At 44.8% G+C, this 13,368-nt stretch overlaps 1 protein-coding gene across 1 annotated transcript in view; it reads right to left on the reverse strand.

The window, feature by feature from the left end:
* The window catches only part of PLEKHG5 (pleckstrin homology and RhoGEF domain containing G5), a 210,352-nt gene that overhangs the window by 120,985 nt on the left and 75,999 nt on the right, over nt 1-13,368 (reverse strand). The window contains exon 4 of the mRNA XM_040429715.1: nt 8,984-9,044. Within this exon, the coding sequence (XP_040285649.1) occupies nt 8,984-9,044 (61 nt within the window). The remainder of the gene's footprint in view (nt 1-8,983; nt 9,045-13,368) is intronic.

Genomic DNA, 13,368 nt, shown 5'->3' on the forward strand with positions numbered 1-13,368 from the left:
GAGAGGCTAGGAATATGCCTCCCTCCAGGTATTCAGCTACATTGCTGCTGCTTTCTAACTAAGCTCATGAGAGAACTGCTTTGAACTGAACTCTCAATTAGATTGACCTGAGCTCAACTGATCTGGTTTGAACTGAACTCAACTGAACTGCCTAACTTAGGTTAAGCTATATATATATATATATATATATATATATATATATATACACACACTGACACTGCCCCATCTTGTGGAGAAACAAGTGTAGTGCACCCTGACTAGGCCTGTGTAAAGGATATTTGCATGTAGAATCACATTGTGACAAGGGAGAATATGACAGGAGATAAAATACAAAATGCAGGCATATTACATGACATTAATACATAATTAAAACACGTTTGCGGTGCCCGCGGTCACGTAGTGGGACACTGCATAATTAGCTGACTAGAGTGTGACACTTTGAGCCTAGAATATTGAACCTTTTCACAATATTCTAATTTTCTGAGATTGTGACTTTGGGGTTTCATAAGCTGTAAGCCATAATCATCCAAATTATAACAAATAAAGGCTTGAAATATCTCGCTCTGCATGTAATGAGTCTATCTCATATGTTAGTTTCACCTTTTAAGTTGCATTACTGAATTAAATGAATTGCACAATATAAAATTTTTTCGAGTTCAACCTGTAGATGTACAAAAGAAACGACACCTTGAGGTAAAGGGTGAGCAACTGTGAGCTCATGGTGTGACGCCATAATGCTCCAGTTATCAACCACCACCCATCGGGCACATACTGCCCAGGTCTGCTGCCGTCTTGTCTCTATCACACACTGAAGAACACCCTTCTGCTGCATCAAGAACAATACGTTTAGTAAAATACAAAATGAAGACTAGTCCAGAGAGATCATGTATTTCATGGGCCTACATGTGTGCTATGGGTGCCTAACACTTTTTCTATTGGTACCTCTGAATGTTCTCACAGATGAGCCACTAAAAAAGTTAGGTTAGCTCCTAAGGTTTCCAATATTAGACCTTTTGTAGAAGAAGCCTCTTGTCATTTTTTGTTCTATAAGGAAAACATATTGCAAGACAATATTTTTTTATATATAATCTCTAAATAACGTTACCTACAATCAATAAAGGGGTCGTCCCACAAAAAAAGTACTACTATGCAATGAATATGGCATTTCAAATGAGGGATTATTATCTATACGGGCAATTGTACATTGCGTTTTTCTCTCTAGCAGCGCCCCCTGCTGTTTCCTCTGTGGCTGAAATTCTGATCCACCTCCTGCATTCAGTGGTGGACCAGACATGGTCCGCAGCTTCCCTGCTCAGTTTTCTTCCTCCTCTCAGTGCCGAAATACTGAATTCATCTTATAAGAAAACAGGGGAAGCGTTTAAAACACCAATTATTATTATTCTTTATTATTACTAATTACTACACAATTATATGGGGGAAACATCACAAGAGGTTACAATTGTGAGTAAAATATTCAATATATCGGCCTCTTTTCTGCAAATTATTAATGTTGCCTTCACTGTGCAGTTTGCAAGACATTTACCACAAGAATAGCACCATTGGCAGGGGTGGTTTAAGGGGCCCAATTGTAAAAGATATTTATATTAATATATCAGTGCTGCTCTAATTCTACAGTACATGGGAGATAATAAAAAATGGAGGTTTCTACTAGTTCTAGTCAGCTGACAAACAGCCCCACCCTAAACCATGCTAAATATAATGCAATCAATCATTGCTCGTCTATTAATCAGTCCCAGGCATGTTATAGATGTGCGGATGCCAAAAATCTAGTGTAAAAGGTGTCGGCTCACTGGATGAAAGGAGGTCACCTCCATTACCAACAAGAAAGATGACTTGGGAGGATGCAAGTGAGAACCATCACAAAGACAGGCTTTGGAAAATTGCACAGTGAGGCATAGATAATTGGAGAGGATGTCTTGAATGCACACAGCAGACACTTAAGGTGGTCATACTCATTAGTCTAAACTCAAAGTGGATGATTTTAACCAAAATGAACATTCATCAGCTGATGAACGACTGTTTTAGCCTATCAGTGACAGACCATTATACTCTGAAGATAAGTCGGCTACATTTAATATTTTCACATTATAGTCGGACGAAAGATCTATCTTTGACAGAACATTCCCAGAAAGGTCTTTCATCCATCACCCGATTTCATTGAACATGTATGGGCAGTTTGTACAGAGGCTTTGATAGCCACTATAAAGACTTAGGAAGCCTATCTTGGACAGTGATAAACAAGACTTGTTGAGGGTGTTTTGGACATTCAGTACTATAGGAGTCTGTCATGGACACACACAATCACAGACTTAGGGAAGTTGTCTTGGACAGTCACAATAGTGACTTAGGATAGTGACTTAGGAAGACTGCCTTGGACAATCACTAGAACAGACAGCTGGACTGCCAGAACAGAGTCTTATAGGGACAGGCTTTGACATTTACAACAGAGACTTGGGAGCATGGCGTGGACTTTTAGTACAACAAAAAGTTGAGGAGGCTGTCTTACCAGTTACAACAAAATTTAAGAGGCTGTCTTGGACAGCCACTAGTACAGATACTTGGAAAGACTGTCTTGGGCAGTCATAGCACATACTGTACTTGGGAAGGCTTCCTTGGACAGTCAGTAAAGAGGCTTGAGAAGGCTGTCTTGGACAGTACAGACGCTTGGCCAGGGTGTCTTGGAAGTCAGTCCTGCAGAGACTTAGAAAGGCTGTCTTAGACAACTCCATGTTTGAGTTAGAAAAGCTGTCTTGGATAGTCACTGGTACCGAGACTTGGAGCGAAAATCAATGCCAGAGAGTAGGGAGCCATAGGAGATGCATAGGAAACTCTTTAGAGATGAGAATCTGTGAGGACAGGCTCACTGATCTCTACTTAATAGAACTACCTGCTAATGTCCAGCGGGAAGAATAGTCCATTCAGTCATGGATCCCCACAGGCTCCTCCAAATGGGAGTTCTACTGTCCTCTATGGTGGTAGAGGATTCCGGGGCCTTTTTGACTTTACCAAACACATAAAGAATTAGCAATACATGGAGTTCATAAACAGCGTGGAGGGCCATGCGAGTGGCACTTTTTGGGCAATTTTTTTTTAATTTTTTTTATTTCATGAACTTATATAGCGCTGCTATATTCCACAGCACATTACAGAAATTAGCATCAAGCTGTCCCCAATGGGGCTCACAATCTAAGGTCCCTATAAGTGAGTCTTTGGAGTGTGGGAGGAAACCAGAGAACCCGGAGGAAACCCACGCAAACACGGGGAGAACATACAAACCCCATTCAGATGTTGTCCTTGGACCCCAATGCCACTGAGCCTCCGTGCTGCCCCAGCAATATATGGCAGAATATAGTGGGATTTTGTGGGCTAACCTTCTTTTGACACTATATGGTAGTATTTGGGCATGGTTTAGTGGTTTACAGTTTTTTTAGACTACAGAAATTGTAAACCTAACTTTAGCAAAAGTAAATTATATGTCGCTGAATGAAATTATATGGCCCATGAGCCATCATAATCAGGGTCATAAAATCTAACAAAATTATATCATGTGAATTTTTTACTGCTTTCAAGCTTTTTACTTGTTGTCAGTGGATGGAAGGCAGAACCCACACAGACCTAATAGATAACACACTTCGGGATTTGCTCTTTGCTCTTCTGTCCTGCCCTGATAGTTTGTTACAGTGTACCAGAATAGGTAAATTACAAGCCCGTCTTACAATAATATCAGGTCTTTGGAATAGGGAGGCTCCAAAAATTAGCTCTTCTCCAAAAGTTATAACCAACTGATCCCAGCCAAACGCATGGATCATTGGTTGAAGTATGTCTCCATCCACTGATGAGAACCAGCACCCTCCAGAGCTGCGTCAAAGGCATCTGATCAACCCAACCAGTACTTGCTCTAGTCTGTGTTGGAGTACTTTGCACCAAATTTATCAAATGTCACACTCTCTTTGTTAAATTTGGCTCATCTTTAAACTTAACACTTTTGTCTACAAATGCTACTCCAGTTTTCCTGTGCCATCACCCTACTGGAGAGAGTTTGCGGTTTTCTGGGGACTTTTTAAAAAGTCATGGTGATAAATCTGTAATGAAACTCATTAACACATCTAACCATGCCCACTTTACCATCTAGTTTTAGAAACTGGAGTGAGTTTAAAATGCAAAAAAGTCACAAGATCTTTGCTCAAATAAGCCCCAAAAGTTGCAAAACCCCTATTTTGTGACTTTTTGGAGCCAGAATTCTGGAGAGCAGGGTGTGGGTTTATTATACAGCTTGGTGGAAACCTGCATATGACATGTGTTATTTGTCAATGATCTGAGGCTTGCAGGTATACTGGGGATGAGGGTCACATCTAGGTGCAGGTGTGGTCAGGATCTGATATGGCGGTGGAAAGGATATATGCTGTGAAGACAATCTTCACCTGATGCTGCCCACAGATTAGATCAGTCACACAGTCCAGCATTACGTTAGGACAGATTCAAACGGAGGATTTTGTCCCAGACAACATCCGCCACATATCTCATGGCACAAAGCACTCCTCTGTTCTGCAGTTTCTGCCATGGGTTTCCTGTGGACCTGCTCTAGGTTTATCTCCTGTTAATGGAGATAAACTACAAACAGGTTCCAGGTGCACTTTTGTGAGGGGTCCAAGTGGTAACCACACCAAGAATGGACCTGTACATTCTTGGCACGGTCTTATAAACCACACAACAAAAACCTTTGGCCAGATGAACTGCAGTGCGGCCTCCCAGTCAAGACAATGGGAGGCAGTTTCAGCTCAGAATCGGCCCGGTTTTCGGCACCGAATCCGTGTTGAAACCCTCTGTGTGAACATACCCTTACAGTCCCTGCTGCCCGTTGCCAACCATTTACAACAAATATAACTCTACTTTTCCAATTATCTATGAAAATATAAGGTACATATCTACGTATACAAGAAAAATACGTGAATAAAACTTCCCTAATTATGGCATAAAGGTCCTTTTACTAACTTAGCAGGCAATTATCAGAAAGTTCATGAATGAACAAAACATTCCCAATAATTGCCTGCTCATCGAGGAAATGACAGCATCCTTTACATGCAGCAATCATCTCCTCTGTATGGAGACCAGCAATTGCATAGGCGATCAGTCGTCCCTATAGAGAATCGTTGTTTCGGGGCAGCAGATCCCTGTTTACACAGGACAATCTGCTGCTCAGAAACTATGATGTTAGGTGCCAGCTGAAAGTCACCCAAAGTCACCCAACGAATTAGCATTGTGTGATCACTGATACCTTTTACATAGGCCAATTATCGGGAACGAGCAATTCCACAAATGATTGACAACCTTGACAATTGGCCAGATTTTCGGACCATGTAAAAAGACTATTACACTATAATTAAGCATGACAGCAGAGGAGATATCAGATTCCCCGTGGTTGTCCTCCCTGACCATCTTCACAACACTGCTACTCATTCCGGCAGTCTGTATGGAGCCACGGACAGGCTGACATAAAATGTCCTGTATCTGCTGTGGAGTACATTCTAATGATATGATATACCGTAAGTTACTAACTGCTGTAGCTCCAATCACTGGGGCCCCACAGTTCACATGAGGACAATTTTTGATGTTTCCTTGACCCAGGTGTTGTGGAGGGAAATATAACACAGCCCCATTCGAAAGATTAGTTCTGAGCGTCAGTTTTTGAAAAGGCTGGAGGTGGGGCCATAATGAACTATATTAGGAGCGGCCACTATGCTTTACCTAGCACTGCTGCTCCTTCAGAGGGAGTCCTGAGAGTCAGACCCACACTGGGAATGGCGGGTTAGTCCAACAATTTAATGTGTATGGAAAGCTCCTGACTTCCCGCTGCCAGCTGATGTCAGGGGAGAGAAGGATCAGGCGGTATGAATAACTTCACTTCTCCTGGGAGATAAGTCACCACCAGAAGTGTCTGGCAGCAGCTTTCTCCGCTCTCGGCATTGAATACACATACAGCACATGTTCAGCTGAACCGTATGTGTATGGGAGGGTGGGGAGTTTCTGGCTGAACTATCTTTCAGTCCACAGCTACTGGACGTGTATGGCTGCTTTTAGGATAGAGGGATGCACTGCCGCTTTTTAGCAGTACTGACTAATTTTTAGGGGAAAGTGTCATCAGAAAATGACCTATTGTGCAAATCCCATTTTTGTGTTAAACATATTTTTCAAAGATTTTTGGGGTGATTTTTTTTAATTCTCTGTGTTACTATCTAAATTTAAACAAAATGTATATAATCCTGCAATTTTCACAATGGCCACTATGTCCAATAATAGGTCAGGAGGACTACGGTACCTGTTCTGAACAGATAACCTAGTGGGCAGTGTGAAAACTACAGGATTTTATGATTGTTTTTTAAATATGGATAGTGACATAGAAAATGTAAAACAATCAGCAAAAATTCTAAAAAATATATACTTAAAGGGCATCTGTCAGCAGGTTTGTACCTATGACACTGGCTGACCTGTTGCATGTGCTCTTGGCAGCTGAAGGCATCTGTGTTGGCCCCATGTTCATATGTGTCCGGATTGCTGAGAAAAATGATGTTTTAATATATGCAAATGAGCCTCTAGGAGCAACGGGGGCGTTACCATTACTCCTAGGAGGCTTTGCTCTCTCTCTGGAACTGCTGCACCCTCTGCACTTTGATTGATTGGGCGAGGTGTGATGACGTTTTCTTTGTCTGGTCCTCTTAACCAAAGTGCAGAGGGTGCGGCAGTTTCAGAGAGAGCAGAGCCTCTAGGTGTAATGACAACGCCCCCGTTGCTCCTAGAGGCTCATTTGCATATATAAAAACATCATTTATCTCAGCAATGTGGGCACATATGAACATGGGACCAACACAGATGCCTTCAGCTGCCAACACTGGCGTACATACAGGGGTTGCAGTTGCGACCGGGCCCGGCACTCCAGGGGGCCCGGCCGCCTATGGACCACTGGCTCCGCCCTGCAGTAGTGCTGCAGTGCCCGCCGCCCGCCCCTTTAATATACTTAACCTCCCCGGCCGGCGCTTCACTGTCCTGAGCGCGTATAGCGTCAGGACGTAGTGCGCGCACTATGACCTGACACTGCATGCTGTGACAGAGGAGCGAGACTTCTGCCGGAGACCCGAAGAGGAAAAGTAGCCGCGGCGCAGAACAGGTAAGTATTGGGGGCCTGGGGATCACTCTGTGGGCTGCCGCCGCTGATTGATCTGAGCCGATGGGGGCTGAGTGGGGGTCTCATGGGGGTCTTTGGCTGATCTGAGTTCTGAAGGGGGCTGAGTGGAGGTCTGATGGTGATGGGGGTCTTTGGGCTGATCTGAGGTCTGATGGGGGCTGAGTGGGGGTCTGATGGGGGTCTTTTGGCTGATCTGAGGTCTGATGGGGGCTGAGTTGGCTGATATGAGGTCTCTCTGCAGTGGCAGAGAGACTCACTGAGGCCAGCAGCAGCCATTTTAGTCAGATTACAGCCACTCTGCTGCTTTGGCTCTAATCTGATTGAAATGGCTGCTGCTGGCCTCAGTCTCTCTGCCACTGCTGCTCTTATGGTGGGGGAGGGGGCCCCATGGATCAGTTTCGCACCGTGGCCCCATGGATTGTGTGTACGCTACTGGCTGCCAAGTGCACATATAACAGGTCATAGGCACAAATCTGGTGACAGATGGCCTTTAACATAAAAACATGATTTAAACAACAGGTCATTTTCGGATGACACATTCTCTTTAAGGCCTCTTTCACACGGGCGTTGCGGGAAAAGGTGCGGGTGCGTTGCGGGAACATGCACGATTTTTCAGCGCGAGTGCAAAACATTGTAATGCGTTTTGCACTCGCGTGAGAAAAATCGCCATGTTTGGTACCCAAACCCGAACTTCTTCACAGAAGTTCGGGTTTGGGTTAGGTGCTGGGTAGATTGTATTATTTTCCCTTATAACATGGTTATAATGGAAAATAATAGCATTCATAATACAGAATGCATAGTACAATAGTGCTGGAGGGGTTAAAAAATAAAAATAAAAAATTTAACTCACCTTAATCCACTTGCTCGCGCAGCCCGGCTTCTCTTCTGTCTTCTTTCTTCAGGACCTGGGTAAAGGACCTGTGGTGACGGCACTCCGGTCATCACATGGTCCATCACATGATCCATCACCATGGTAAAAGATCATGTGACGGACCATGTGATGACCGGAATGACGTCACCACAGGTCCTTTTCCGGCACAGAGCAAAAAAGAAGACAGAAGAGATGCCGGCTGCGCGAGCAAGTGGATTAAGGTGAGTTTAATTATTGGTATTTTTTTTTAACCCCTCCAGCACTATTGTACTATGCATTCTGTATTAAGAATGCTATTATTTTCCCTTATAACCATGTTATAGGGGAAAATAATAATGATCGGGTCTCCATCCCGATCGTCTCCTAGCAACCATGCGTGAAAATCGCACCGCATCCGCACTTACTTCTATAGGGCCTGCGTTGCGTGATAAAACGCACAATATAGAGCATGCTGTGATTTTTACGCAACGCATAAGTGATGCGTGAAAATCACCGCTCATGTGCACAGCCCCATAGAAATGAATGGGTCGGTATTCAGTGCAGGTGCAATGCGTTCACCTCACGCATTGCACCCGCGCGGAATACTCGCCCGTGTGCCTAACTGTTGAGCCACAAATGCAGTCTGCAGGAATACAATACATTTTGAACTTTGAACTGCAGCTGCCACTCATCAGTTCCACTCATCTGAATGAAGCTTGCAGAAATGCATGCTCTTCCCGCTAAAACAACCCCATTCAGTTGAATGGAACTGATTTTTTGAAATTTTCTGCAAGAAAACCTGATGCTTGTGAAAGCACCCTTAAGGAATTGCCATATATACAATTTCCTTATAATTTCCCAGAAACTCCTGCACATTTTCGCCCCTGCCCTGGGGAAGTCAGAGATTCTATAGGAGTGATACTTGTCCTTACGTCTGTGTGTCTTCTCCGGGTCTTCTTCTTCGTTATCTTCAGCCCTGCAGCTTTCTTCTCTCTGCAGGAAGTAAAATGAATAAGAAGACAGATGATTCCTTTCTGACTCAGAATGACATAAGACAAGGTGTAGACCATTATCTTTGTATCACATCTGGTGCGGGCAGACCACCTGAGATCTTCGCATTTTCCAGCATGACACAATGCATCCTCCAATTTATAAACAGTGAATTTCCCTTGGAAAGTTTCCATCTATTCCCTCCATCCTTTACATATAAAGTGAAAGGACAACAACAGTCAGCCTTCCTTTCTGTTTCTTGGAAAGTTGGATGGCAACCAATACGGCTTTGAATGCAGCACCCAAGAGCTAGTTGCCCACTGGCGGCGTCAGTCCGGAAGGCTGTTCCGGCAGGGATCTCGGCGCACTCTGGCATTTCCGAAGGTTTGTAAAGCTCCGTCCGGCCCCAATTACTATAATAGGGACCACCGGAGATCTGGACGGTTTCTGGCAAACATGCCGAGAATCGACCAGAAGAAAACCGCTGTGTGCAGCAGTCTTCTTCCAGCCAATGCTTGGCATATTTGCCGGAAAGTGCCAGAGCTCCGGTGGTCCCTATTATAGTGAATGGGGCCGGACGGAGCTTTACAAACCTTCGGAAATGCCAGAGTGCGCCGAGATCCCTACCGGACTGCCGCCGCTAGTGGGCAACTAGCCTTCTCCTAGATTTTGAGATGGTAACTCTGTCTAGTTATTCAGGTAGACATCTACCCTTAATGTCTGTACAGCCAACTTCCTGCAAAGAGGAAATCATGGGTCCAACATGTATAGGTCTCGCAACCCCTATTGATAAATCACAGTATGCAAATAGGTATCTCCCGAGGAAAGAGAACCATTTTGCTTGTGCCACCTTGTGGAAGTAGCTCCCTATAAGTCAAAACTACTTTTTACTAAGCCTTGGGATATGATAAGGGAATATAGCCGAGCCAAATATCCATCCGTAGACAGCGGTTTTGGGAGTAGGATTCTGGCTGGCTCGGTGCGATGCTTTGGGTTCAGCTTAGGTGGGGTGCTTCCAATGACTCTCCAAACATAGTGGGTGTCTTTAAGGCAGTGCTTCTCAAATAGTGGAGCGCGCCCCCCAGGGGGGGCACCAGGCTCCGTAAAGGGGGGCTCGTTCAGGGCCGGCCTTTGGGGTGTGCGGGCTGTGCGGCCGCACAGGGCGCCATAGCAACAGGGGCGCCGGGCGGCTGACAGCTCGCAGTGTAATATGCGGCAGGGAGATGAGCGCTTCCATTGTGGAAGCGCTCATCTCCCGTTTGATCAGAGGCCGGCGCAGGCGCTGGACGCGATGTACGGAGCGGGGGCCGGGGGAGGGACTGGGAGGAGAAGCTGGGGGCTGGCAATAGCGGTGGGGCGGTGCGGTCACTGTACTATAGCCCCGCCCCACCGCTCCCTCCGGTATACTAATATAAAATGTATTATTTAATTAAAAGTTATTAAACATGCCCCCCTCACTCCTAATAGTACCGTATATCCGAATTTCTTCTGTATAATGCCGGCAGGCAGGCCGGGCGGCCGGCGCGTCCCTCAGTGATGTCACGTGCCTGCGCCGCCTGCTTTATGAATGAAGCAGGCGGCGCAGACAAGTGACGTCACTGAGGGACGCGCCGGCCGCCCGGCCCGCCTGCCGGCATTATACAGAAGAAATTCGGATATACGGTACTATTAGGAGTGAGGGGGGCATGTTTAATAACTTTAAACGGCGGCGGCGGGCACACGGAATCTGTGGATGGCACAGTTAAGGGGTGGGGGTCTGTGGATGGCACAGTTAAGGGGTGGGGGTCTGTGGATGGCACTGTTATGGGCTGGGGGGGGCACTGTGGATGGCACTGTTATGGGGTGGGGGGTGTGTGGATGGCACATATATAACAGTGCCAGCCACAGATCCCCCTGTAACAGTGCCAGCCACAGATCCCCCCCATAAGTGTCCGTCATCCACAGATCCCCCCATAAGTGTGTGTCCGATCCACATTTCTTTCTTTTTTTATTCTCTTATACGTTAATAAGGATACAGTGTTATGCAGAGGTGTACTTATAACAATTTTATAGACAAATGATACTATTTACAGTCGCGCGGGGGGTGCGAAATGTTTTCTTCTTCCTAGGGGGGGGCATGACAGAAAATAATTGAGAAGCACTGCTTTAAGGAGACCCAGTACCCTGCCTAAGATACATCATTGTAAAAGGGGGACAAGCTGTGATTTCACAGCCCCACATGCTGCCTGGATGGGAAATAGGTCAATCATAATTGATGATTGGATGCTTAGGTTAGAGAAATACCAATGTCTTTCCTTTGCACATTTGCTGCCTGAATAAAGCTCGGAATGTGACTTTATTATTAGCCAATAAAGGTATCACTCCTATAACACTACTTCATTCACTAACACAACAGTATTCTACATGGTCGACGCATTATTTATTACGTGACCTCCTTATGACATTCTCTGTAAATGGATGGAGTTATGAGGCCCCCTAGAGGACAGTTTTAGAAATGTAGTGCAAATACTCAGGACGCATAATCCCCAGGTCCCTGGCACAACAGTGGATAGATGATAAAACCTTTGGTCCATATAAAAACTTCTCTAACTTCAAGTATGAGCCTCTCATGCAGGAGTAGACACATGACAGAGAGCTAATGGGCCACCCACACACAACACCGATATGCAGGGTCCTCCACAGCAAGAATTGCTGTCTTTTCTAGGGGCCCTAACTTCATAGGTATATAGATCCTTTTTTGCAAAAAATATATAAAAAATAAATAAATCTGTATTTACTATATGTGACTTTTTTGGTTCCTTTAATACCTGCCATTCTGTTGCCTAAAAAACTCATACATCAGTTTCCATGATAATTTGGCCACTAGGGTGCACTGTTCCGCTGTATGGGGAGTCCTCACTAATGTTACCCCACAGAGCCACTCTACCCCATATAGTCTAGTGGGCATTTAGAGGAGAATCTAAGTATCTAAGACCACGGGGGATATTCCCACTTCTTCTTGGGTGCCGGTATAATTGGCAGACTCAGGATGATTCGCTCTGCCACTGTATTTGCTCTAGCAGCTGGGCGTACCAGGGAATTTGCTTGTGGTCAGGATCTATATACACACCCTAAGCATCAATATGAGCAGGAAATGGGAAAGAATGGAGGTGTCAGAACACAATCTTATGATGCTGAACTGGGCAAGGATAGCAAAATAATTCCAGGCTTCCAAAAACAATACTCAGTGCATAGGAGGCTACACACCCCTAGCAAGAGTCATTTCACTAGGGAAAGAGCCCACCAGGGAAAACACTGCAATGACCCAGAGCTCTGGACAATCCTTTTTTGTCAGAACAAGCTGATCTTAGGATGTCTAGCAGCTGGGACCCGTAGCAAATCAGCTTAAAGGGGTATTCCAGTTATACAAAGTTATTCCACCAACCATCAGATTGGTGGAGGACCCCCACGATCACGAGAATGGGGGCCCATACCCCATGGAGCCCCCCTGAAATGTACAGAATGGCTGGCTGGACATGCATGCCGCTGCTCTTTTATTCTATGGGAGATAGCCAAGTACAACGTCCATATTTTCGTTCATCCATTTGTGGATGGGGCCACATAAAATGCGGACAGCAACACATATTATAGAACATATAACGGACAAGAATAGGCATTTTTTCAATGGGGCCGTTGAAAAGTGCAGGGTGCACACGGACCACATCCGTATTTTATGAATACGCGATTTGCAGACCGCAAAATGGATACAGTTGTGTGAATGTAGCCTTAAACTGTTGGGGAACTCCATGGCAAGTATTTCATTTCCCTGCAGCACCATCAGAGGGAAGATCAGGCATCATGTTATACCCACGTCACAAGCGCCATGTCCTACTCATTGTCTGTCAGCTCCGTACTTTTAGTAGCAGTTCAAGCTCGTGCGCAACACCTCTCCGTACACTGCAGCTGTTCTCGAGGTAGATGCGGATCCTAGAGGCCAGACCCACATCCTTATGGATATGCCATAAAAGTCCAAGATGGGAATACCCTTTTAAACTTTAACCCCTTCAAGACCCTGCGATTTCACGTACAATTACAGCAATACCACATTTATCTAGTTTTTCTTGCGCTTGAATACAAATTTTTTTTTTAACTTTGAAGACTAATTTTTCGCGAAGCGATCTGTAGTTTTTATTGCACTATTTTGGAGAGTGTATGACCTTTTGATTACTTTGTATTAATTTTTTTATAGTTTTAAAAACTTTTTATATATTTTTTAAACTTATTTTAAGTTCTCCAGGGTAACTGAACATGCAAATTACCATAGCAGGCTATGGGAGTTTCATTATGT

Source organism: Bufo bufo, chromosome 1, assembly GCF_905171765.1.
Source record: "Bufo bufo chromosome 1, aBufBuf1.1, whole genome shotgun sequence".
NCBI lineage: Eukaryota > Metazoa > Chordata > Amphibia > Anura > Bufonidae > Bufo > Bufo bufo.